Source organism: Telmatherina bonti (genome assembly GCF_933228915.1).
Source record: "Telmatherina bonti genome assembly, chromosome: 4".
Taxonomy (NCBI): domain Eukaryota; kingdom Metazoa; phylum Chordata; class Actinopteri; order Atheriniformes; family Telmatherinidae; genus Telmatherina; species Telmatherina bonti.
The window spans coordinates 20,002,582-20,028,308 of NC_136622.1; the positions used below are offsets into that span (position 1 = coordinate 20,002,582).

Here is a 25,727-nt window from a genome sequence, read left to right on the forward strand (position 1 = left end):
AAAAAGTGCAATAACACCCTAAAAATTTCTCATTGGAAGGTCACATAAATATTAAATAAAAACCGTTACAACAGGAGCTCAACCACAGCCATAGTGAATGGAAAACAAAATGCCATTGAGACATTTTCGGTCTGTACATTTTCAACAACAGAAAAAGAAAAAAAAAAAAAAAGAAAGAAAAAGAAAAAGAGAACACACACTCCGTGACGCTTCCTTTGTCGTCCAACTCACATCTTCTGAGTGACTCATCGTTTCCTCTGGTCAGTCGGAATACCCCCCCCCCCCCCCCCCCCAAAACTCCCAACCCCTACCGTTAATCACGGCCTCCCCTTCTTACAGATCGATATGCTTCTGACTGACAACACAACAAAACATTTTAATGCAAAGATGCAAATGGTAACAAAAATACTTTTAAATATACTCAAAAGTTTTCTATCGTCAACGTTTTTCAGGTCAGCTAATATAAAAGTGCACTATCCACGCACAAACTTGATTCCTCCACAGTGGGGTGGGGAAGGGGGGGGGGGTAATTACAATGCTTGGAGTTGAAGCAAGCTTAACGTTTCAAGCAAAGGTCGAGAACTGTTGTGGCTGGCGGCTTGCTGGAAGCCTGACTGCAGCTGAAACTGACCGAACAGTCACTGATCAATCCCACGTGTTACTGAGAACAAAAAAGTATGGGAACGAAATGTATCCCCTTTTCTCTGGGTGTCTAATAATATCAATCAATAATAATAATGATAATAATAATAATAATAATAATACAGAAAAAGATTAAATGTTTGAAACACATCCTGTTTCCCTTAGTGATTCATGTCCCTTTTCTATGTATCCATGGCCCTGCAGATCATGTTGCCTGTGCCAGCAGTTTCCTTTGTATATCATCGCTCATACACCCACACACACACACACACACACACACACACATACACACGTACATATATAGTTATATAGAGATTTGTTTTTTGTTTTTATAACATGTTTTTTTTTCCACACACAAAAAAGTGAAAAAAAAAGAAAGAAAATAAATTAAAGTCAAACATGCACGCACACAAAAAGACTGATGTGTAGTAAAATGCTTTACATTGCTGCCCCACATGTAAAACAGGGCCTAAATCTGTGTGTCTCCGTTCATTTTTTTTTTTAATGCATAATTGAATTAATAATGTTGGTCATCTTGTAAACATCATGATAAATCATTTCAGGCCTTCATTTTTTTTTTCCACGCTGCTTTTGTTTTCACGTTGTCACTTGAAGTCTCTAAGCATGATGAATGAGGCCACTTTCATTTTAGTTAATTCATAGTACGCAGTCACTGTTGGGTTTGTTTTTCTTTGTTTTTTGTTTGTTTTTTTTTTTTTCATCTATGGGTCAGCGTCCTGCTTGTCTAGTCGGGAAGTATCAGTATGGTTAACGGAAGCATCAAAAATTTCGCCGTTGTCCTTTTCACCGTCAGGCTCTGCCAGTGAATCATCGTTTGAGTCAGTGTTGAGGTCATCCTCTGCCTCTTCGTCCTCATCCTCCTCCTCATCGTCATCCTCTTCTGCAGGTGCTTCTTCCTCCGGCGACAGGTCGTCTTCAGCTTCTCCTGACGTGCCCGTGGTGTCGTCCTGGGCTGCAGGCAGACCCAGCTGGTGTGTGGGATTGTGGCCTAACTGAGCTGCAAAGTGGTGCACCTTCTTGCTGAGGTCCAGCGAGTCGCTGAGTCCCAGACCGGCTGCGTTCTTCAGGAAGAACAGGGAGCTGCTGGTGTCTGTGCCCAGGTTGAGGGAGCTGTCTAGGCTGATGGACGATGGTGGGTATGAGTGGTTATAGTCAGAACTGATCCCACCAGTCTGGTAGAGCATGGAGGGAGCGCTGCTGTTAATGTTGTGGGGTAGCCCGTGGAGACCGCCAGGTGAGGAAGTAGAAAGACCCATGGAGGAGGGAGCCATCGCCGCCATGTTTCCTGCCAGGTGGTGCACCCCTTCCTGTTTTGGTGACACAGCTGGCAGCTCGCCCCGCTCCTGCTTCTCGTGCTTTCTTTTATGGGAGTCCATCTGGGACATCCCCACTACTGTGTGCTTACACTCGGGAAAGGTGCAGTGGAAGTGTGAGCACTTAAGCTTATATTTGCAGTCAGGAACCTCGCAGTCAGCACTGGAGCTGAACTGGCAGAAGCCAGCAGCGCTGATCACGTCTTGCTTGCCGTGGTGCTTGCGGTGGGCTGTCACCTTGGTGCTGTCGGTGCAGCGGAAGCCACAGCGGAGACAGTGAAAATGGGTGCTGTTGCCGGAAAACTGGCAGTCGGGGAAGTTGCAGCTAAGCGAGGATTTGAAGCGCTTGAAGTCGTCCAGGACCAGGTTGTCCACACGGTCGTGGTGCTGCGCATGTTTGTACATGTGGGTGCGGCCGCAGAACTTGTAGCCGCAGTTTTCACGAGTGCAGTGGTAGTGGGTCACTTTCAGAGAAAACTGACAGCCCGCATCCTTGCAGTTCTCATACAGGTCGTAGCGCCGGAAGCCATCCAGCATCATCCCCTCATCCAGCATCTTACGCGATGATGCGGTCTTGCGGCGCTTGCCAAATGGGGACATGTCCTCGATGATCCAGAAGCGCTTCTTTGCACCAGTGGCCGTGGGAATGGAGATGGTGTTGCCTGAGGAAAAGAGGGAAGCACATTAAAGATTAATCAGTGGATCCACAATACAAAACCCACAAACTACAAGCAAATTGGTGTCTGGTTTAAAACTCCTGTGTTGACTGTACTCAGCCAGAAGTGGTTTGCAGCTGAGTAAGCATGCAGAGTCACTTTTTTTTTTTATTCCTAATTCCCAGAATGATTAAAGGAGAAGGAACATGATAGATTGACTGTGAAATATGACACTTTCACAGGGTGTCTCCAGCCTACAAACAGAGGCAGAGCACTGAGTCTTAAGCAGCCCTCTTATCTCCCTGTTGTTTTATGAGGGGCACCCACCTTTTGCAACACCCTGGGGTCACTGCTAATGATATGATCCCTGTTCTGCCAGACAGGAAGCAGTGGGCCTCGATAAAACTTGAGGCGTGATTAAAATAAGAAGCTGCTGATGCAGTCTTATTAATGGAAGCTAAACAAGACCCAGGCTTGTATTGAGCAGGTGCCGAATTCACTGCTCCAACTCTTCGTCCTTAAATATGCTAAAGATGAAAGTACCCACAAAGGTGTATTTATAAGAAATTATACACATTTTTGGTTGTTATTGTCATATAGCGCCATTTCCACATAAATGTAGACTTTTTGTATGTCTCTGAATTTTTTCATCTCTGTGACAATAATGCAGAAAAAAAGCTGGATCACACAGTTAAATGCTGCACAGGACTCAGTAATTGAGAGTGACAGCTGCAGTGTTGGTTTGCGCCGGGGATAAGTACCTGCAGCATCCTGCACTATAGGGACGTCATTTTTAACTGGAGACGGAGTGGCAATGATGGGGCTGAAAGCTGGTGTGTTGGTTGGCATGACAACACTCCGAGTGGCTCCCAGAGAGGCGCTGAGCAGAGAGTATGACAGACAGGATGGAGAAAGGAGGTATGGGAGTGAGGGGAGAGCAGGTCGGAGGAGAGCGGGAGAGAGAGATGGGGCCTGGGACTGGAGGCCAGGCTGAGGAGCGGAGGGAAGTGGTGGTGGCGGCGGTGGTGGAGGAGGAGGAGGTGGTGGAGGAGGGGAAGAAGAAGGTGCATTTTGGGTAGCGCTAGTGTCAGCAGGGGTGGTAGGAGCAGAAGTGGTGGTGGGGTAGCCTTGTCCTAGAGAGACAGGTTGACCAAAAGGGGTGAAGGACAGGCGAGAAGGGAATAAACATGTACACAAAAACACACAAAGGGGAAAAATCACACACACGTATACACACACACACACACACACACACACACACACACACACAGACACACACAGAGGGATGGGAGGTAAAAAAGGGAAAGATAAAAGATAAGAGAATGATACAAAATGAGGCCCACTCAAGACAAGTAACCCAAACACCAGGCAAAACAACAACGATGAGAGTCATGGATAATATCGGCAACACATGAAGAAATGTGAGAATCAGTTAGGCGTAGATTTAGCAAAAAACAGAAGAAACATTCAGTAAGTTTGAGATTAAAGAGGCAGTTTCTCATTGCCTTTTATTCCTCTCACAATTCAGCCAAACGTTAATGTAGCCAAAGCCACAGGGGTGAGGATCTCTGTCCACAGGAAAACATGATAAGCTACATTCAGCACAATAACTCAGACCACTGATGTACAGAATGGAGATTTTATGACAATGACCAGGCGAACTGTTAAATGTCTTGTCCACAACTGAGAACATAAGAAAACAGCACAGTCATCAGCCCACTTTAACTAATATGATGATTGACTGTAAGTTAAACTGCTGAATAATAATAAAATATGGGATTCAAAAAAGCATGAAATGACATGTTTCTGTTTTTTTTTTTTTTTTTTTAGTGAAGTGTAGATTGAGTGAGCTGTGATGTTCAGGATATAAAAAAAAAACCCCAACTTTTATTACAGGTCAACATGCTGACCTGCTGGGGATATTCTACTTATCCTCACCTGCTGGGGAGCTGTCGTTGCCAACAGGTGTGCTGGTACAGCTTCGGTCCTGGTTGGAGGACTCAGAGGAGAGGCCCAAAGGGCTTCCTCCTGCTCCCATGTAATCCATATAATCATCACTTTCATCTCTGACAGTGGAGGAGAAGCCAGAGGTGATACCATGCTGGGCTGCCATGGCCCCAGTCACCATACCGGGTGCATGCTGCATGTCATCCCCCCTCTGGCTGAGCGGCATCATCTGGAAGACAAGTCATTGTTACTGTAAAAAAAAACCATTTGAAACAAACGGCTCGGGGTTTAGTGAGTCATTTATGCAGGTGTTGGCTCTTGGCATAAAAACAGGAATTTCCCAACAAGTTAAAAGAAGAAGAATTAACCTCATACTCCTGACAAGACTGCTAGTAAGTGAGAAAATGGAACAAACAGAACCAGAAAATCCACATGTTTAAATACGGTACATAACGTGCTCCTGAGATGAAGTGAGGAAATTGAGCTCACTCCAGTGTGAAAAATTTCAGTGAAAGAACGTCATGAACAATTTGTTGTTCACTGGCTTGACAGGATATGAGTGCTACTTTCTTCTTGCAGAAGAGCGCCAAATAAACAAACTTTTTCCTTTAATCTGACTCATGCAACAAGAAAGACAACGCTGAAAACAAAACGCACCGAAAAAAAGAAAAAAAAAAGTATGTGCGACAATGATGCAGACACAAAAGACAAAAAAAAAAAAAAAAAAAAAGCATCACTACTGCTGAAAGAAAATGTCTTTGTGTTTCTACCTGGGATGGGACTCTGTCAAAGTTTTTCCCCAACATCCGCCTCATGTGTTTGCGTGCGTGTGAGGTCATCTGGTGCTTGAGGAGGAAGGAGAACTGGCAACCCTCTCGGATGCAGTGGAAGTGGCTGTTGACTTGGTTATACTTACAACCTGCCAAAAAGAAAACAGTGACAGCTGTAAACTCTCCACGTTAATTTGTCTTTGGCTCATTCCAAAACTCTAAAACCAGCTAAAGCGCTAACGGCGACACTAGCAGTGGGAGGGTGTCGTGATTAGATCAAGCACAAAGTGAAATATTTTTAGTTTTTTTAATTTCATGATATAGCTCTGACAAAAGAGGGGTCGAGTTTCAAAGTGTTCCAGAGTGTACATGTAGGAGGAATATTAGATCACTGGTGTCACACTGAGCAAGTCAAGGCTTCTGTGCGCTAAACCTGTGGAGCTCTTTTATTACACTGACATGCTTTATTCAATTAGGAATTTACATAAATAAATTCTCATTTTCGGTGGGCCAATAATGCACACATCCCTGCAAACCAAAGTAAATATACGATTATTACCATATTAAATTCATTTCTCAAAGTATCTCCATTGTCATTTCTCCTTTTGTTCTGCATTGTTCTGTTGTCTGCTTCACAGTCTTCTGTTCTTTTCTCTTGTTTTAACCGGTCTAGCTCTAATTGCTTTATGACTTCAAATTAAATGATTATTCCATTTTGTGCCTGTTAATCAAATACCATTATATAAAAGCAGGCAGAAATAATTGAAAGAGTAACATGCTGGGCAGGTGTTAGCATGTCAGTAACCATGGCACCCAGTTTAAGAGCAAAACATGTCTGTGTCATCAAATAGCTTTTGCACACACAATGTTTTAGACACGCAAAGTTGAGCAAATAACAGTAACCCCCGTGACACAGGGGCCCTTTTGTGAGACAGAAACCAGGTAACATCATCAGCGGTGTTCAGTTTAATGTTGCTGCCATGGATACTGGCAACCCATCAATTCTTTATGACTGGAGCGCTGGCGATGGTAATCCTTTCTGTTTTTCCCCCAGCCCGAACAATGCAGTTGGCAGATCAGGCTGGGGACAAAAAACAGCTGTTTAGGGCCTGGTTTTGTTTGCTTTGTTTCTGTGTTCTGAAAAGCTTGTGTAACCGCCTGAAAAAAACAGATCACTTTTAATTCATTTCTGCGTGATGGCAGCGGTGGCTGTGAGGCGCAGCTTCAGAACACAAACAGGCTAAACCAGACAAGCCAGATAATTAACAAACACAAACCTAATTGCTCATTTCTGACAGGCGCAAAAGAAAGAGGAAAACAACCTGGATGTGATTGCCCTCTTTGCTCATATAGTAGTACAGGCAAGACTTTGGGACTTCAGGTGCCTTTGTGAATATGCAAAATGCAGCGACAAAACCTACGAGGCAGCCTTCATGCCTCTTAAACCACTCACAAAGCACGACACCATGTTTGCCAACACTGGTCTCTCTCCCTTTGTAAACACAGAATATCCTCTTGCAACAGCCAGTACAAATCAATCGACATCTCTTTCAATGTAACACCTATAATCCACACATCTCTCCTGGCAAAAATGTCATCAAAAGCTATTCAGGCTGACATGAAGGTTTTGGTGGGGAACAACAGGCAAACAGGCCAAAACGTACACAGGATCTTAGGGATTTTAATTCTTACCCAGCCTGCCACATTCCTCCCTCTTGGTGAAATATTTGAAGCCGTTGGCCGCACGGCGCTCTGCCTTCTCGTGCTTCTTGATGTGCCACGGCAGCTTGGTGGTGATGTTGGTGGCAAAGTAGCAGCCAGGCCGCAGACAGTGATAGTGGCCCCTCATTCTGAACTCACATTGCTGAAGCGGGAAGAAATCATTTCACAACTTTAGCATAAACCTTATGACAGTTTGGAAGCAAAGGAAAAAAAAAAAAAAAAGGAGCTAATTAATTTTAATTTGATATGTCTTGTGTTAAACACTAAAGGGAATGCTCAACAAATTTTCCACAAGAACATAATAAACACCTTTTTTTTATTTTTGGTTATTAGGAACACCCAGCATTTCTACAATTACTTTGATTTTTCCAGACTTCTTACCCCCCCCCCCCCCCCCCCAACATGTCTGTACACCACCATCTGTTTGTGAGGCCCAGATCCCAAAGGACCGAGCCAAATAAGATCTGCTCAGTTCAGGAGATGGAGACTAAAGGGAGGAGGAAGGGGAGTGGAAGGGAGGGAGGAGGAGACTTTTTGTGAGAGGGGCGATTTTCGACACATTAATGAATTCATTTAAACCGTTTTCCAAATACGGGCTCATGAGAGCAGGCAGGGGCTGCCATTTAGGTTTCATTTACGAAGCATTCCCCTGATTTTTGCCCTATTCCAGACAGCCTTGTTTACTGTGCAAGTGACAATGATTTATTGGGTAATATCAGCTAAATTGGCCTTTTCTGAGAGGAGAATGCGGCAGTCAAAATGACATCATTGACATATAAACAGGCATTACTGGGGTGAGTCGACTGTCTTTCTCAGCGGAGATGGAAGATGGGGAGCAGTGGTTGTGAAAGCCTTGAGTCAAATAACCTCAAATACTGGTCTAATAGATAGCATACTTCATGCTTAGAAACCTCTGGGAGATGACAGTCAGACAGCTCATGGCTGAGTTATCAAGCCACACTCACCTGGTTGGGACAGAGACACTGAAGAGAGTAGTAGGAAAACTGGTCCCGGACGTTGACCAGGTTGTTGTTGGGGTTGATGTGGTCCAAACAATGTGACTCTGCCTTTCCAGAGGTCTTGCACACGTACTTGCAGTTCCCAAACAAGCAGTGGAAGTGGAACTTGTTAGAGTACTTACAGTCTGTAGCCAAGCAGGGATCACTGGATTAACGAACAAAGAAAACACGGTTTAATCAGTTCCATGAGAAATGAAAAGCAACACGTTGAACCGTTTATGAATGATATATTTTCTCATACTTTTCCTGGAACTGCAGGAAACCGGGTTTGACTTGTGGCTTAGCGTTCTCCAGGGAGGTGGTGGCCAAAGGGGAGTTTGCTGGCAGGTTGGGCATCGAGGCTGGCATCTGAGGGATGCTGCCGGTCAACTGCTTCCAGGCCAGCAGGGAAGTAGGAGGTGAGTTGTAGCCGCCAGAGGGAGTGAGGTGCGCCACATCCATTGAGGGATTGTTGGCCATAGAAACCGGGGCGACAGGCTGCAGCGAGGCTGCCTCGCTGGACTCTTTACCATCAGTGAACGGAGGCTCTGACTTTACTTTCAGGGTAGCTCGGAGGTGGAAACTGAAAGATGAAGAGATGGAAGTTTGCTTTAAAACTGATCTATAAAACAAAACTGAGTGTATTTTGTGAACGTGAACAGGTGATACTCACTTAGCGTGTTTTATGGCCCCATCCACAGTGCTGAAGAGTGCACCGCAGTCTTCAACCAGGCAGTGAAAGTGCACTTTTTGAAGAAAGTCACACTGAGCCTCACAGAAGTCGTCTGTGTCAAACCTTTACATACACAGATAGGAAGGATAACATTTATTGGTTTCTCAACAGCAGAAGGAAAAGATAACTGGCTCAACTGCTCATCTGACAGTCACTTCTTTCAGGCCTGTCATACTGTAAGTTGTGGCGAATTCCTGAAAGAATCGGATTGTTTTTGTGTCAGGGGGTTTCCCGTGATGCAGTGCAGTATGTGAGGATTAGTATTTACAGGAACGGACCTCACTGGGACAGTGCTTTCAAACATTCTGACTGTTTTCTCACTATCAGAATGAATGAGCAATATTTTCTTTTTTTTTTTTTTTCTTACCTGCGAAGGTATGTTTTCCAGATCTCAGAGGGTTTTTCTGCCAGAGGCCTCTTGAGCACTCGGTTGAGATACTGCGCTGCCTCAGAAGTATCGCTGCCCTGGCTGCCCTCCAGCTCCGTCTTCAGGTTCACAGCATTTAAAAGGGCAGGGTTCACCTGTGACATCTACAAAACATAGCAAATAAACCACCAGCCGCTGAGTTATCTGCATATTTGTAAGCACCGACTTCTGCATGTGGTAATGGAAATATGAGAATAACAAACACACACAACCACACACACTCGGACAGAATTTGGCAAAACAAAAGAGATCAGACAGAACTGCAAACATTCAGGCTTTTGCTTTTACTTCAGGCCAAGCGTGTTCGCTAAGCATTCTCTGGGGACATCTATTAACCCTTTCATGTGATGTGGTGGCTTGAAGTGAACCCTCAAAAGTCTGACATGACAACAGTTAGGGTGTTAGACTCCACCGTGGGTTAGATAACTGCAACTTTGGTCAGGTTGCTTACTGGTGCAAAAGGTTTAAAAGATACTGCGCATGTGGAGAGGAAGCATAGAGAGGCGGGATGAAGTCTTGATCAATAGACAAGACTAGAAAAAAAATGGAGACTGATCTGCCATTACATCGTCAAAGTGATGCAAACCGCGCAGCACATTTGTATCAATCAGATAAGATTTATGACTACGACAATGTCCATTTTAATCTTCACAAGAACATACACACATTTAAATTTCCATGCACTAACGTTTAGACTTGTTAAAAAATGAGGGCAGCGCCTTCCTGTTTTTCCTCCTCTGACTTTTTAATCAAATAATTTATAAACTCTATGAATAAATGCAGAGCGAGGCGGGGAAGAAAAAGTATAAAGAGGGAGAAAAAATGGACGGCGAGTTCAGAACAGCTCATCAAAAAACAAACATCTCTATATATCTGGCATGGCAACCAGCTACTGCCTTATTATATTAATTTGTGAGAGGTGCAGTGAAAATTACACTGTATGAAAAATGGCTGGAAAATTTAAATGATACAAACTCATCTTATTAGCGGTGAAACATTAAAAAACAAACAGGCCCCTCCGTGTTCTGCTAATTTGTCTTGGGATGAAAGGCGTTTGATGGATGGATCTTACCTTATTCATAAGCGAGGATAAAAGAGATGTATTCCCTGGTACGGGGTGTCCATTTGATTCATTACTGGAACAAGGAAAATGAACAATGTTTAGCCAAGATTTGCATGAGAACAGTAAATATTACTATTTATCACACGAGGTATGCGAGTATAATGAAGAAGAAAAATGCTGTCTTCTTAAGAAATAAGATCTACTGCCGGCTGGGTAAAGATTGGTGGTGAAGGGTTATGCAAACATGCTTCTCACACAAAAATGGAGAATATGATGAAGATTCCATTATTGTGTGCGTGTTTACATTAAATTTGTATTTCTAATAAATACTTTTGGATATAAACGATGGTAACCAGTGGTAACCGGATATAACCGAAGCTGAAACAAACATCAATCAATCAAACAACATTAGTTTCTTATTCATTCAAATTTATAAATATATTCGTGATGCTAATTAAAAGGGAAATAAAAACACATTTCCAATGAACCCTTTAAAATAGCATGTTTCTGTGTACCTGTGGTCTTTCTTGCTCAGGTCCAGGCTGTGTTCCTGTGTGGATTCTTGGGAAACCCCAGAGTTGGCATCTAGTGGTTCCTGCTTTACTTGAACCAGATTGAACTGGCTGGCTGAAGCCGGCTGCCCATTCCCTGAGGATTGTAGCAGAGATGCAGAGAGAGGAGACAACAAAGTTATTGTTGGTCAGCATTATTACCCTATGACGAGATCCAATCTGACTTCTGTCCTGGCCCGAAAAGAATACTCGGAGTGATAATTATTGCAAAATTATGTCAGGCCGTCAAGCCTTTTAAATGCTGATTGAGAGGCGGGAGATATGAGGGAAAAAGACTCCTTTTTCTGCAGCACTTGTCACAACTCATTTGCCAGGCTGCCTCTTAACTGGTCATTAAGTGAGATGCTAATGCTGAGGGAAAGTGGCAGTCTCAGACCCCATCCTCCCCCCACTCCCAGTCTCCCTCCCTTCCCACCTTCTCAGGCTCCTTGTTGGCCTGACAACGGACAACGGCCGATGCCATTGAGCGTACCCACAAGGAGCAGGGGGTGCTATGTCGGTCAGATTGGAGCTGACAGCCAATCAGATTGGTTCAAAAAGCGTGACCTCTTGATCACAGTCTCCTCCAAATAGGTATTCAGTGAATGCCGTGAGAGTGGACAGGAGAGCTGAATTGAAATAAATAAACACCAGGGGACAACCTGAGGTAAAAATGCTGACAGGAAGGTGAATTGTGCCCCCTTCCCAGTCCCAAGGGGTTGAAATATTAATTTGTCCTGGGGCTATACAGAGATGGCAGAGCTTCTGGCTGACAATAAGTGGTGGTTTATTTTAAAAAATATATGTGGGTGGGAGGTGTGATGGCTCTGACGTCGCCTCTGAGACACTAAAGCAGGAGCGGCGTGCACCAGAAGCCTTTATCGGTTTGGTGAGAATTCTCCAGATCAGGATTCAGGCCTTGTGTTGAGGGGTAGTGACAGGCAAGGTCATGGGCGACCAAGTGTGTGCCTTCAGCCCTCAGCCTGATGAGGAAGAGCTTCTTTTCATTGCAAGCGGAAAAAACAAAAACAAAAAAAAACAAACAATGAAAAAATAACAGGACCATCCTATGCAGGGGGGGAGCAGAGTTCCCCTCCCCTGCCACAAGATGACCCAGAGACATATCAGGGAGAATAGGAATGGAAAAGCCAGTCTTGGGCCTTGTCTTCTCAGCTGAAAGCTAGGAGATGGGGAAGTGTCAGTGTCAGTGTCAGTTTTGTTTGACAAAGACTGAGGTTGGAGGGGCTGGGGGTGGGGCAGGGGTGGGGTTACAAAGGAAAACAGCAGTCAAGTAATTTTGCGTCTGGTTTGAGGTCACTGAACGATAACGAAGTCCGTGTCCAGCCATCCATCCCTTCCCCCTTACACGATAAGAGTATACCCAAAATTAACTAGCCAGACAAATCCTGCCTTGTCGTTGACAATTAAATCAACTCTCAGACGAAACGAGAGCACATTACATGAAGAGCAGCCACTCATTGTGTGATCTACACATGATCAGCAGGCTGAGTGAAATCTGACTTCACTAAATCACAGGAGAACTTTAAGGTTTACGGCGGGATTATGTTGGAAAAAATATCTTCCTCTGATGCACTTCATGAATTTGAAGGTTTTTTTTTTCTTTTTTTCACTTCCCAAGGAGGGAGAACAAATGAGTTTGACTCAAAGCAGCTTCTTTCTGGAAATTATCCAGGAATAATGCACCAGCATGTAATTACTCCGGATAAGATACAGAGCTTGTGAAAGATCATTTGTACTGTGTGTCTAATTAGTAAACCCTTCAGATGCTTGAATCTCTGGGAAAAACACTTAGGGGTAAATTAGAGCGGAACATTAATAGAAAAAAAGAAAGAAAAGCAAAAAACAGAGAACTAAGGAAGGCAGAAACAGGAAAAATGCACATTTTGTCACAAAACAAAAAAAAGTTTTACAACCCAATGAGAAAATAAGGCCTTTGAAAAATTAGCCACAAACACTGACTTTTCTCACACCTTTTCAACAGCGAAGCACAAACCACTTCCTTTTTATTTTTGCCCCCAAATGTCCTGTTCACACATTTTATGAAGCAAATATGAGAATCCAAACCACAGCCACCCCTAAGCCTATTCTGTCTACGTCAACTTTTACTAAAGCGTATGTGATTGAGAATACGGTTTGTTTCAAACCATTTTGTTTCCAAGCAATGAGACATGAGCTGTAGCTCAGAGCGAGCTGACGAGAGGCAGTGAACACACCATCTGTGGAGGCCCCACCCTGAGTGGGGCCCTTCCCGGGTTTCTGACTACCTGCTGGAAGCCCAGAGGTGGAGCTCAGCCTGACAGCCTGGGCTCAGCTCAGCTCCCTGGAGCAGCTGCCCCAGCTCGCTCCCTGGGCCTGTCCTGCTCCGGGAGCGCCACTAGGAAAGGTAATCCTTCCCAGCCTCAGCATCCGGAGCAGTCCCATTTAAAATCCACACCACAGCTGCTCAAACTGAGAATGTGCTCTAATCAAATGCCACACCATCCTCTGTTGTGCTTTATCAAAATTGAATACTTAAACTTTGTTTTCATTTCCACTGGCTTTGTTTAGAGCAGAATGATAAACATAGAGCAGCCAATTACCACCAAAATGTACGAGAATCCTGTTTATGCTAAAGAGATACTGACATGTTTTCATGCAAACAGACGGTTTCTAGAAATTCAAAAAGTGTGTATTTGCTGATGCACTCAAGTGTGTCAGTGTTGTATCAAAGCCTGTTTCTTTGCTCTGGTGCATTGAGTCATTTCTGCCTCAGTAACTTCTGTTTTTTTTTGTTTTGTTTTTTTTCTTCTTTTTATCAGTTTGCATAGAGGATACGAAACCCCCCCCTTTTTTTTTTTGTTCTGGCAATTTCTAAACTTAATTTCATTCCACCTCCATTTGCTTGGAACGGGCGCAGACAGAGATAAGACCCAATGATGAGGAAACATGTTCGACACAAGCCCCAAGAGCCCCCAGTCTGAACATCATAAGAGACTTTTACAGGCTCTACTCTCCCCTGTCAGCGCATTTATCTCCAAATGGATTGTGGGTATCTAACAAACGATCAACACAATAACAAGCCCAGAGCACAGGACCATGCCTCCGGTATGTCCCCTTTAAGCCTGAAAGCAGTGGTTTTTCTGCCTTTCTCTTTGCTCCGGGATAGTTACAGAGATGACCTCTGAGTGCACTCTCTTGCTCTGCTCACACACAGAAAGAGGATGAAGCCACGCACACATTTACAACACACTCTCTTTGGATTTCAGTTTAACCTAAATGGCTGTTGCTCAAATGTTTTTACACTTGCTTCTAATAAAAAAAAAAAAAAGGGTAAAAAATTAAGAATTGTTTGATTTGGGATCATTGTCTATTATTTAATTAAAAGAATATATTTTAATACTATTTGTAAAATTACCTGCATGTGGGTTGTTGGAGGGCTTCAGCGCGGCAGCTGCCAGTCTGGCCATCATGGGTGATATCAGGCCCTTGCTGGCAGAGATCTTCTCCATAATAGAGGAGGTGGCAAAAGAGGTTGGGGTAGATGCCATGGCTGCATCTCCCACAGCGGAGCAGCCTTGGCTCAGTGAGTCAGTGGGCATGGAGTGGGCTCCGGAAGATGCAGCTGATGTCAGGCTGGCGCCTGGTGGAGGTGGTTGAAGAGGCAGCCTGGGCATGAGGGGGAAGAATGGGCTGGAGGTGGCAAGAGCGCTGTTGGAAAGAGCAAGCGCTACTGGCATATTGCTGGGCAGAGCCTGAGTCAGCAGACTGGACATCCGTTGGCCCGCGCTGGGCAGCGATGGTGTGGGCTTGAGAGTGTGGCCTGACATGGAGGAGGAGGAGACAGTGGCAGGTGTGGTCAACAAGTGCGGTACAGTGGTGGACTGCTGGGTAGTAGGCGAAGCACTTAAGCTGGAGTTCTTGCTGCTGATGGCCGAAAAGTCCATCAGGTCATCGTTACTGGATTCCTCTGGTTCATCCTTTGGAGCCAAGAAGGTGGAGGAGAGGCCCATGACGCCGGAGGAGCGGATGTGCCGACGTTCGTGTTTGCGTTTGTGGGAGGTCATCTGGCTGGTGGATGTAAAAGTGAAGCCACAGCCCGAGCGGATACAGTGGAAGTGATTGGTAGCTTTGCTGTACACGCAACCCTCATATTTGCATTCCTCATACTTGTAGAACTTCTTGAAGCCATCTTTGGCATAAGCATCATCTTTGATGTGGTAGCTCTTGTGCTTCTCTATGTCACACTTGTTCTTGAAAGTGAATGTGCAGCCCGGGCGCCTGAGATAAGAATGTAAAATCAACAAAAAACAAAACCCATGATTGGCGTGTCATAAAGTTCCATCAGCACGTCAGCACAGATGGGAGTCATGGAGAGGGTTCTGCTTATGTAAATATGTCACTATAAATACATTCATTTTACTTTAATAAATCTTCTATGATGAGTCACCACTTATCACAATAACACAGTGAAATGTTAGGAATGGAGCACTTTATTACTTAAGACGTGGAACAATTTCCACCACATTAAGGCTCGTCACCTGCAGTGGAAGTGTGTAGTCTTCTGCCCGTAGAACTGACACCCCACGGTACCACAATCCTCTGTGGCACGAAATCTCTGGAAGCCGTCGTTGATCAGCTGAGCGTTCTTTTTATGGAAGTTCTCATGGGTCATGACATCCGAAGTGCTGGTGTACACCTTGCTGCAACCCACCTGCAAAGTGGAAACAAAGCATGATAATGGAAAGTGAGATCTGGGCCCTCAGCACGCATGTGAGATTGAGTTTGCAAGAATGGTTTGAGCAATGACGGCTTCTGAAATGCTGAACTTCAAAGACATCTGTTATACAGTACAACCGATACATAGAGAGATCTCATTGTGGTTAGGAAAACGCTAGTGGCCTAGAAATGACTAGAAAAGGGTTGTTTTCTTACATTCAAGATTTAATTTGTGGTAATGCACATGCGAGCAGTACCAGTTTCATGTTAAACCTGTGAATTGGAAACAATCTTTGTCATCTTTGTGACAATTGGAAACAAAAAGGAGGGAGTGGAAGAGGCAGTGGTCACAGATGGCTGCAAAAAAAACTACAGTACCTTCCTGTCAAAGCCGCCTTTTAGAAAAATGAAATTCATATTTGGAGTGTGATGCTGGAATCACGATAAACTTACAGTAACTGAGAGCAAATTTCAGAAGCAGTAGGGTGCAGTGGAAAAAAACAGATGACTGTCTCAGTCTTCAGCTTAAAATGTTCTGGTTCGTCCAAGCTCTTACAGCCGACATAGATGGGGAAAAAAATGTTAATGTTTGAATTAAAAGCGCCAATTGTATATCATCTGAGGCAGTCTTCAACCACACAAACCGGGCAACTTCTCCATATTGAGTCAAACAATGAAAAAAATGTCACTCTGTTCTTTTTCCCACTAAATCAAAAGAGCCGATGCCAACATCTGCACGTTCTCAGGAACTGTTACAAACAAGGGCTGAAATTTCCTAATAACAATTACGCCGTTAGAGGGGTATAAAAAAGTATACGTCTTTCGGCCATCCCCTGCTGCACTGCCAGTGAGAAAGCCCTTGGCACAATGACACATTGAAAATAAGCAGATGTGAAAAAAAATTAAACAAATCCAGAAGGAGGAACAGTCTTCACCAGGCTGCTTGGTACTAAAAGATGAAAAATGTATAGTTTATATAAACAACTAACTGGATTTTATCCATGCCAATTAAGGAGCGAGAGAGTGAGAAGATGGAGAAAGCATCAGCAGCCTCACTCATATTCTTTTGTCATTTTTCTCTTATTTACTTTGGGCATGTTGAGCCAAACTGCGTGGTACCTTTTGACAGCTGAAGGTAAAGTGAGCAACGCTCAAATTTTCTGGCCTTGTGTTTGTTTTTATATAATGAGCCACTGTGGCTCCGTTTTTGAGAAATAACTCTTTGTGCTAATAAAGTTATTTACAATACTAAATGGACAGAAAGGGGTTGTAGTTACTCCATGCTTTGTAATGTGTGCCTCTTAAGTTTGCAACTTGTCACTTGTATGGCATGTAACGCCGGAGAATGCGAAACTATGATTGCTGATGTTTCTGTGTGTATATGTATGCCTACACGCAGGCTCATTGTATGTACTTGTGGGCTCAGTGTAGGTTTGTGTGTAGGCTGATGAGGAGCAGTGGGTATGTTGTGTACCTGCATGCAGTGGTAATGGGTGCTTTTTCCATTGAGGTGACAGCCATGGTAGTAGACACTGCAGTCGTCCAGAGGGCTGAAGCGCATGAAGCCATGCTGCAGGGAGTTGTCCCTCTTCTTGTGCATGTTGTAGTGCCTGATTACATCCTGCTTACTGGTAAACCTCTGCAAAAGGGGAGGGGGAAAATGTACGGCAACAGGTTGGTGTTTATTTAAACCAGTCACAGAATCAGCAACAAGTCATTTTATCTCTGTAGAAGCAGCAGCTGCAACATGCAGGAGCCAGTTGGCAGTTGGGGAGGGATGTACACACTGCAATGGAGAGGGCCAGGATGTCTTTAAAGATGACGTGTTCTGTGGTTATTGATTTACTCTGCATATTTCAAAGTTGTGTCCTTTCCAAATGCAGCACTGAAGGCTGTGTGACTGTAAGTGCAGGGGAAGCCTCCACAAGGAGCATGAAATATGCTCCCCAAACACCACTTGTCTCTGTTTTGTTTTGTTTTTTGTTTTGTTTTTTCTCCTTCCAACAAAACGTATTTTTGAAATTAAGATGAATCAATTGACATGCAAGATCACAGTTCTCATGTTTTTTGGCTCTGGAGAAAAATTATGTTCCATGCAGCTGGTTTCTCAGATGTGCACAAGGGAAAACAGGAGACAGCAGAAACAAACAAACAAACAAGTCAACCAAAAAAACATTTTCCCTTTTAATTTCGCTGAGATATGATTCCATTTTTAATTAAAGCATTAATGCTTGCTTTTGGGTGAAGGTTTCCCCTGTAATGATGAGCGAATATTCTAAAAGACCCGTCTGCTAAAATTACAAATAGATAAAAAATTAATAAATAATCCCTCCCACACCCAAGAGTCAGGAAGGGGAAACAGAAAAGAAAGAGTTGTTCCAGGGAGACCGGCAGCAACCAAATCTTCTGTAATTGGGTTTAAGCTGATGTTACAGAAACTGAAACAGGAGAAGCTTAAATCAATGAGACAGTTCTGTCTTCAATCCATATCTATCTGCAGTTGAGAGAAAAACATCAGAAAGAGCTATTCTAAAAAGCAACTAATTGCTGTACAAAGTAGGGTAATTGCTTTGTGTCGTGTGTTCCACTTGTGCACAAGTAAAAAGCTAAGATCTCACACAGCTGTTCATTCCCTCACTCTTGGACTGCTTCCCACTGTATATTTCTGAGATGTCTGACTCCTGTAGGAGCACACACTTCATTAGGGTTTTTAATCTGACTGATGAATGCTTCCTCACTTCTAGATTTTTTTTTTTTTTTTTTCAGAAAAATCCAGATCTAAGTTCAGCTTTTTGATAGGAATTTAACGGTGGATGAGGACCGGAAGACAGTTGAACTGCGGTCATCATGGTACATTCGATCCATCAAGCTGTTCAAAATAGGCCATGGAGAGAGCTGACTGGGAAAAAGATCTCATTTTCAGTTGAGTGGTGATGAAGGTTGGGAGCCACTTGCTACATTTATTTTAGGATTCCCACTAGTGTGGCAAGATGCACACTCTCCCTCATGCACAAGTCCATGAAAGGAGAATGTTAGGACTCAGCCAATCGCTCGCAGGCTGGCAGTGGGATAATATTCCAGGAGTGTGTGTCATGTAACATTTCATGAGTTATCACTCTGAATAGGACTGCTCATCAGGACTTGCCTGTTATTTTTTTTTTCTTTTTATTTGTTTGTGTGTGTGTGTGTTTTTCCACTGTATTGATATCCTCAGAGCTGGCTTCCAAAGCATATCTGTGTTTCCATGCAACACAGAAGCAACAGAGAAATGTGGACCTGAGTGTGGAAATTGCAATGATAGCCTGAACTAACAATCTAAATAATGACATGGAATGATTTTCCTTTGTATTCCTTCAAGAACATGTCTCATCACACTGTGAAGCGGGAGTCCAGGAGAAAACAAATGCTTAGATCTGTGATGCATTTCACCATATAAACAATATTTATCAAGAGGTAATCTCTCGATCGAAAGCAGACAGAAGTTTACGGCTAAATATGGTTTAATTCAGAAAATTGTTGAGAAAGGTACAAGTCAAACAATTAGATCTTTAACAAATCTACCAGTGTTTGTCTAACTCTCTCAGGCCATATGCTACAGCAAACACAACGCCTGTATTATGATCTGCTTTGTGTTTTTCTTCCTTCCCTTGCTGTACATGACGTCTCGCAGGACCGGGGGCAAGATTAATCATGTGAGAGTGGATTAAAGGCAGGCCCCTTACAGTGACAGTGCCTTAAAAAACTAAATAGGAAAAAAAGGTTAAAAAAAAAAAAAAAAAAAGACCCATATTTAAGTCTTACTTTAAAATAAACTTGGTTAAAAGAATAATTTAAATAAGGCAAAGTCAAAACCAGCCGTGGCTGAGGATGCCTGAAAGCAGAGCGGACGTGTTTTGTTATCTAAATATTGAGTGGGTGTTGCAACTGATCACCATCAAGGATGGGCCATTAGAGCATCACATTCTGTAAATATCCTAAAAATCACTCTAAAATCCTCATCCAGCATTTTTATATAAAACAAAACACTTTAATAACTTGCCGTTGAGATTTGCTGAAAATCTGGATAAATTCTAAATGTGCATTTGGGTTGTGCTTAGAAAAAGTGACAAAGTACTCACGCTGACCTGGTAGTTACAGTCAGGGTCCATGCAGTGATAATGCTCTCTGTACTGGTAGGCACAGTGCACATGACCACAGTGTTGACTTCCAGAAAACCTAAAAACCGAGGTACAGGATATATTTTAACAGCCGCGCAGAGCACTGAATAAAATACCTGGCGACACACCGCAGAGGCAGCGGAAAGAACACTGAGGTGAGAAAAAAATAATCATCAGCAAATCAAGAACAGCTCGTGAAAAAAATAATTTAAATGGCCTGAAACGCAACAAATAAAGCAGGTGAAAGAGTCCTCAAAGGTGCCGTGCTCCTCTCACCTCATGTCACCTTCAATGTAACACAGCTCACACTTTCAAAGTGACTACTGCTTTCCACACCCTCGCAACAATTTACCCGTCTGTCACACCAATTCCAACCAAATTATCTTCATTTATTTCCAAAGCAGCCAGTGAGGGAAACTTATTAAGCTAAAACCCTTTCTCTTCACATTTATACAGCCACTAAATCATTAGGAACCCTGCCACTTCTTTATTTCTCATCACTGTGAAAGTCTTTGTCAAATCAATGATCTCTCAGGTTAACCAGAGTTTAGCTGTTTGAGGTATTGTATCCTTTCACTTTATGAACTGGAGCCCAGGAACCAGATTTAGTCTGGTGATAGTTTAAAAAAAAAAAAAGAGAGAGAAGGCCGCTACTTGCTTCAGTACAGCCACTTTTATGGTGGTGATTATAAGCCTGACGATGATGACTGTTAAAATCCTCCAATTACCAGTGAAAACACACAAACATTTGCACTGCTGCTGCCAAGGACTCCATCTGCTATAGTGCATTGGAGAGGGAGAAAAGGGGGCTAAGTAATATTTTTCCATCTCTCTTTCTGTTTTTTCTTGTTAGGATTATCCCAGAGCTGCATTTACAGATCACTTTGCTGAGTTCATTAAGTTAATTGAATGGTATACCCACCACTGTTTTTAAGTTGGCTGAGTGAGTGTGTGTGTGTTTGTGTGTCTTTGCAAGTCTTAAAGGCAGTGATGGAGGTGGAAGGAGCATTGGGAAGGTCCGATAGTTCTTTTAAAAAAGTCAAAGCAGAAGTTGAGCTACCATAAAGTCAACATATGTTCCAACTATTAATGTTTTTATACTGTTCTTTCTCTCATATACACATCCACATTCACAATGATTAACACCCCCCACACCCCTATTCCCCCTGACCAATCCCCTTGAGACTATGGCCCACCCCTCTGCTCATTGCCCAGCTGTATCACTTTGCCTCTGGACAATTCCCACTTGCCGCGTCAGGGGGCCTAATGGGTCTCTGCTATTCAGCAGCAGATTAAATATTAATATCGCCACGATACAGAGATTGCAGCGCATCTCCAGTTACAATAGAGATACACAGATCAAAGTGCTGAGGCAATGGTGGGTAAATGAAAGCATTTGAAGGGAGAAAACTGCTGCTAAACACTACCAGGGAACCTCTTTAAAAAACCTAAACTCTTCGTGTTGGGGGGAAAAAAATCCTTTTTTTGGAGGATTGGATAAAAACACATTAACAAAGCTGTATTTTCATCTTATTGTGCACTCATTAGCCCTGACTCTAAATAGGACCCTCCCCCCACCTCTACCCCCCCCCCCCCCCCCCCCCCCCCACTGCTACATTTGCCCTTTTTATGAGCCCTCCTTTTCCATTTTTTTCCCCCCTCCCTCCTCTTCTTTCCTTTCTCTTTTTTTTTCCAACCCCAACACGGAAATTGAAACTGTATCTGGGCTTATCTGCAACCTCCCCGTGCATCAACTGCCGAGATGTTTAGACAAATTTTATGCATTATGCAGCGCAAATATCAAAACAGTTCTTGGCAGTGCCAGCAGAAGCCTCATTAAAAATTCCTTAATTAAATCTTCTTGCAAAATGTAATCAGTCCAAGGAAGGGGTTTTGTGTGTGTATGTGAATGTGTGTGTAGAAGAGTATGTGTGCATGTGTGCTTCTGTCAGTGCCAAGGCTTTGATTTGTGCCCTTCATGTTATGACTTGGAGAAGTAATCATTAACGCCGAAGCCACTTTGGCTTTTCAAATGCTGTTTTTCTTTCTTTTTAAACAGAATAAACAAACAAGTGATAATCACCTTTCTAGTGTGGGCTCAAGATGAATCAAGAATGGGAGAGGTTGTTCTCAGTCCACTGAATCATAAGATACCTTCTATCCTCTGATGCCTTTGTCTGTTAATGTGAATGACTGACTTTTTAGATCAACCAATTTGTCATGGCTGAACTCAAGAGGGACCGATCTCATGTCAGATCCGAGACAGTTACGGCTAAAGTTGCACGTTTTAGTGCTACACACTTTGAGCATTCATTCATCGAGTCCAAGTGAACTATCATCAAACCATTTCTCTTTCATTACCCCTTAGACTTCCTCTTCCTTTCAGCATATAAACTGGAGTCTTTTCTTAATGAATACTGGCCACAGAACCCTCTTATACTAGTCTACAATGTAGTTACATCACTGAATAAAGTGAACCATAGAAAGAAAAAAGAAAAAATGAGTTTGATTCTGTTTGTATTGGGGTATTTGTATACCTGGCAATATATTTCTGGTAGAGGTTGATGTCGTCACTGGCGGGTTTATCCGGTGGCAGACCATTCCTAATGTAAGAGCAAACACAAAAGAGACAGGATTAATGGTGAGGCAGGGCTGACTGTTGTTAATAAGAACAAACTGACACAATATTTACTTAGAAGCCGCTCACAAACTTTAGACTATCAATATACATTTTCCTGTGGCACAACAGCATTTTCATGTGCCATGTGAATTAAGGATGGAAGGCACACACTTTGATGCATGGTCTCCCAACCAATGGAAGGCAAAATGCAAGAGCAAAATTACATCAATCTTTTATGGGGGGATTTTGGTTGGTGCTCATATGCTAAACTTGATAAAGGAGATGTGGTGGGGGGAAAAAGCTCTGAAAAGGTCTTTTCTAATAATCTCTGGAAGGTTTGTCTCTAATGTTGATTGGAACCAGTTCAAACAAAGATGTAAGACAACTCCAGATCCATATGGATCACGCTGATAAACTTAGTGCAAATTTCCGCTCAAAGTAATTAATTTGTAGACAGGAAATAAAGATGAATTTATCGCATTACAGATGCAGACTGTGGAAGGGGGTTTGCCTTCTGTCACCTGTGTTATGATCCCTTCGTGAGGCTGGCAGCACTGCTGCCTGCAGAATAACAGTTATAATACAGAACTGGTTCTGTTTGCTCCCTCTCAGCAAGTGGCATTTAGCTGTATGTGAGCAGCTCCACACAGGGGATGACCTGAGGTTAATCTGGCCCAGAGGGGAGGATGCACCGCCACACATTCCCCCCAGCACCCCATCTCCTGCCTGTGTACAAGTACCAGACTGGGTCAGTTAGCCAAGAGTGTAGCTTCGCAGAGCTCCAAACCTGACAAAGGGCAAAGCCTGAGGGAGAGGCGCCCGAGGGCTCTTAAACAGTGTCTTTGATAGGTCTTGACTAAATAGAGACAAGGTCAAAACCAATCAAACAGGCTCAGGGAGTTCTCTCCTACTGGTAATGCACACAGCTGTAGGTTAGCTCCCCAAACCCCTCGTTTGCTTCCTTTAAAGTACACTCGTCAGGCAGTGTTGAGTCGGGCCCAGCAACTCGCCGGGAGGTTAGTCATGGCTCCAAAGTAATTAAAGGGAGAGTTGTTACACCCTAGCCAAACCAAAGAAGTCAGTCACTTTGCGATGACTGTGCTAAATCAGTCTCTGTGGAGTGCTATAGCAAGTAAACACTTCATGCGCCTTTGCAACTCATCATGTCGTGGATCTATTGGGCGCTATGCGCTATTTCACACTACATTCCTGATGGCTTCTATGAGGGCAAGAATTACCTGGGCGCTAGCCTAACTGACTCATAGAAGCAGTTAAGTGTTTGTGAACTTCAAATTAGGTCCAAGGGGTTCCACTGTTGGGACTATCAGTGTGAAAAAGATACAGATGTGAGTTTAAAATGTTTCAGACCACCAGGTAATTTCTACTTGATCAGTCAATAAGAAGAAATAAGAAGTGGATTGTTGGAGTATTTATTGTTTTGATGAAAATCACAAAGGTTACGTATAAGTCTTTCCATCTCTTGTCCACTATGGGAACTCTTGAAGAAGGTCAAAATTTGATATTATTGATGTATCTCAAAACCTAGCAAACAACTCTTAAACATGCAGCATTAAGTGAGAGGATTGTGGAAGAGCATGTTATGTGTGGCAGATGGTGCTACAATGTTCCATCATGGCGTGATAAACTTTTTTTGCACAACTAAAGCTTAATGTTGTTGCTTAATGTCAAGATAAACCACAAGTCTGTTCATTTCAGCCACACCCATTTGAGCTACACTTAATTACTGCCGTTCGTTCTCTCCCTTTCATTACTCTATCTACAACCTAAACGCTGAGTTTAAAACATCAAAAAGATGTCAAACATAATATGATCAAGAGTTGAGTGACATGCTAAATAGTTTAGCTTTGTGGTATCAGATGAACACACTTACTTTACGGAGGACACAGTGCCTGTGGTGATGGAATCAGTCTTGGAAAAGCTGGATTTCATGTAATCAGCAGCATTGAAGCTTATGTGTCCTGCCTGGTCCATTGTGAGCCCTGGGGCGATGCTGGCCCCAGCCGCACCTACAGTGGGGACACCAGGAGCTCCAGGGTTACCCGGCGCCGTAGCAAGAACATTGGGCATCAGTGATGGTTCAGGGTTTCCTGGCATTAGCTTCTGGATTGTTCTGATGTCATACTTCGAAGGGCGACCCACTTTGCCAGTCTTAAAGGCGATGGCACCACCCATGTCGGGGTTGCCCTCACCGGGCTTGAAGAGGTGTAAGAACTTGACGTTCTCCAGATCGTACTTAGAGGGTCGCTTGTAAGTGTTACCGTTCTGCTGCTGTAAACTCTCACCCATCTTCAGCTTCTGAATAAAGAAGTCATATTTGGAGGCGCGGGAGGCTATGTTCTGCATGTGAGAAGGATTGGATTGCTGAGAGTTACCCAACTGAGGTGCCACGGGCTGTTTGTGGTCCAGGCTGGAGGAGTATATTGGTGCCTCAGCCCCTGGTAGGCATCCAGAGGTCTGGAGAATGGTAGCACTCTTTTCTTGGGTCAGTTTTGAGTTGAGGTCGTCCGGTTTGGGTGGGGAAGCATGCATGGGCCAAGGTAGGGTCTCGCCTGCTTTCAGCTTGCGAATGTACTCTTCGTACTTGGAGAAGCGGGCACGCCGTGAGGCCTCCTCGCTGCTGAGGGATGACGTGTCTGAGGTAGCGGCTTTGAGCTTTTCAAAGCTGATCTTCTTGGTCAGCTCATCCCTTACCTGCTGGTCATCATAACCGAACATTCCTAGAAACTCATTCATGGTGTTGGCTGCATAGTCTCGCAGTGCAGATGCTTCTCCTGCACAGAAAAAAATAGGAAGGATGTCATAAGCATTGTTCTACAAAATACTTACACTGCTTTTTATATTGCATGAATTTAATTTTATTACTATGTAAAAATTAAATTACTTCTATAAAGCAAACTTACATTTCAGTAAATATGCTACTACACAACAGTAATGTAAGACAACCACCAAATAAACTTCACTGATTTTTATAACAAAAGACGTTAAGAAACAACCCAATAGTTTTATCCTGTAATATCAATACTATAGCAATTTTGACAACAGGAAAAGTGCTTGTGCACTGCAACCGACAACAGCTGTAATTGTCTGTGTATTTATGTGTCTACAAACAAGCAGTCTGAGGATCTTCCTGTTTTGGTTGCATTGTGAGTGAGTCCTGCAGAATTTGCAAGTGACTTTACAAAAGACTATATGACACTACACAAACAGTATGTTATCTGCATTGATCATGTAACTTGTCATCAAAATGGATTATAAGGTAAACTTTCATGTTGGTGTTTTACTAAATGATGCACAGACACACATAAGTATTTTTATATATATATATATATATATATATATATATATATATATATATATATATATATATATA

General features: G+C 43.2%; 1 protein-coding gene across 8 annotated transcripts in view; it reads right to left on the minus strand.

Moving 5' to 3' along the window:
* Positions 1-1,228: 1,228 nt before the first annotated feature.
* Positions 1,229-25,727, minus strand: part of casz1 (castor zinc finger 1) — a 175,004-nt gene continuing 150,505 nt past the window's right edge. For 4 of the 8 annotated variants that reach the window (XM_079239669.1, XM_079239670.1, XM_079239667.1 and 1 more), the window contains 17 exons: positions 24,228-25,128; positions 22,254-22,319; positions 19,678-19,774; positions 17,034-17,198; positions 15,382-15,554; positions 14,259-15,121; positions 10,808-10,940; positions 10,302-10,365; positions 9,170-9,333; positions 8,743-8,865; positions 8,332-8,652; positions 8,037-8,235; positions 7,042-7,213; positions 5,350-5,498; positions 4,571-4,808; positions 3,394-3,765; positions 1,229-2,638 (listed from right to left, as the gene is read on the minus strand). In XM_079239669.1, coding sequence (XP_079095795.1) covers positions 1,365-2,638; positions 3,394-3,765; positions 4,571-4,808; positions 5,350-5,498; positions 7,042-7,213; positions 8,037-8,235; positions 8,332-8,652; positions 8,743-8,865; positions 9,170-9,333; positions 10,302-10,365; positions 10,808-10,940; positions 14,259-15,121; positions 15,382-15,554; positions 17,034-17,198; positions 19,678-19,774; positions 22,254-22,319; positions 24,228-25,128 — 5,474 coding nt within the window. In that variant the 3' untranslated portion in view covers positions 1,229-1,364. The remainder of the gene's footprint in view (positions 2,639-3,393; positions 3,766-4,570; positions 4,809-5,349; positions 5,499-7,041; positions 7,214-8,036; positions 8,236-8,331; positions 8,653-8,742; positions 8,866-9,169; positions 9,334-10,301; positions 10,366-10,807; positions 10,941-14,258; positions 15,122-15,381; positions 15,555-17,033; positions 17,199-19,677; positions 19,775-22,253; positions 22,320-24,227; positions 25,129-25,727) is intronic. The other 4 variants (XM_079239668.1, XM_079239666.1, XM_079239672.1 and 1 more) reach the window with 3 other exon arrangements.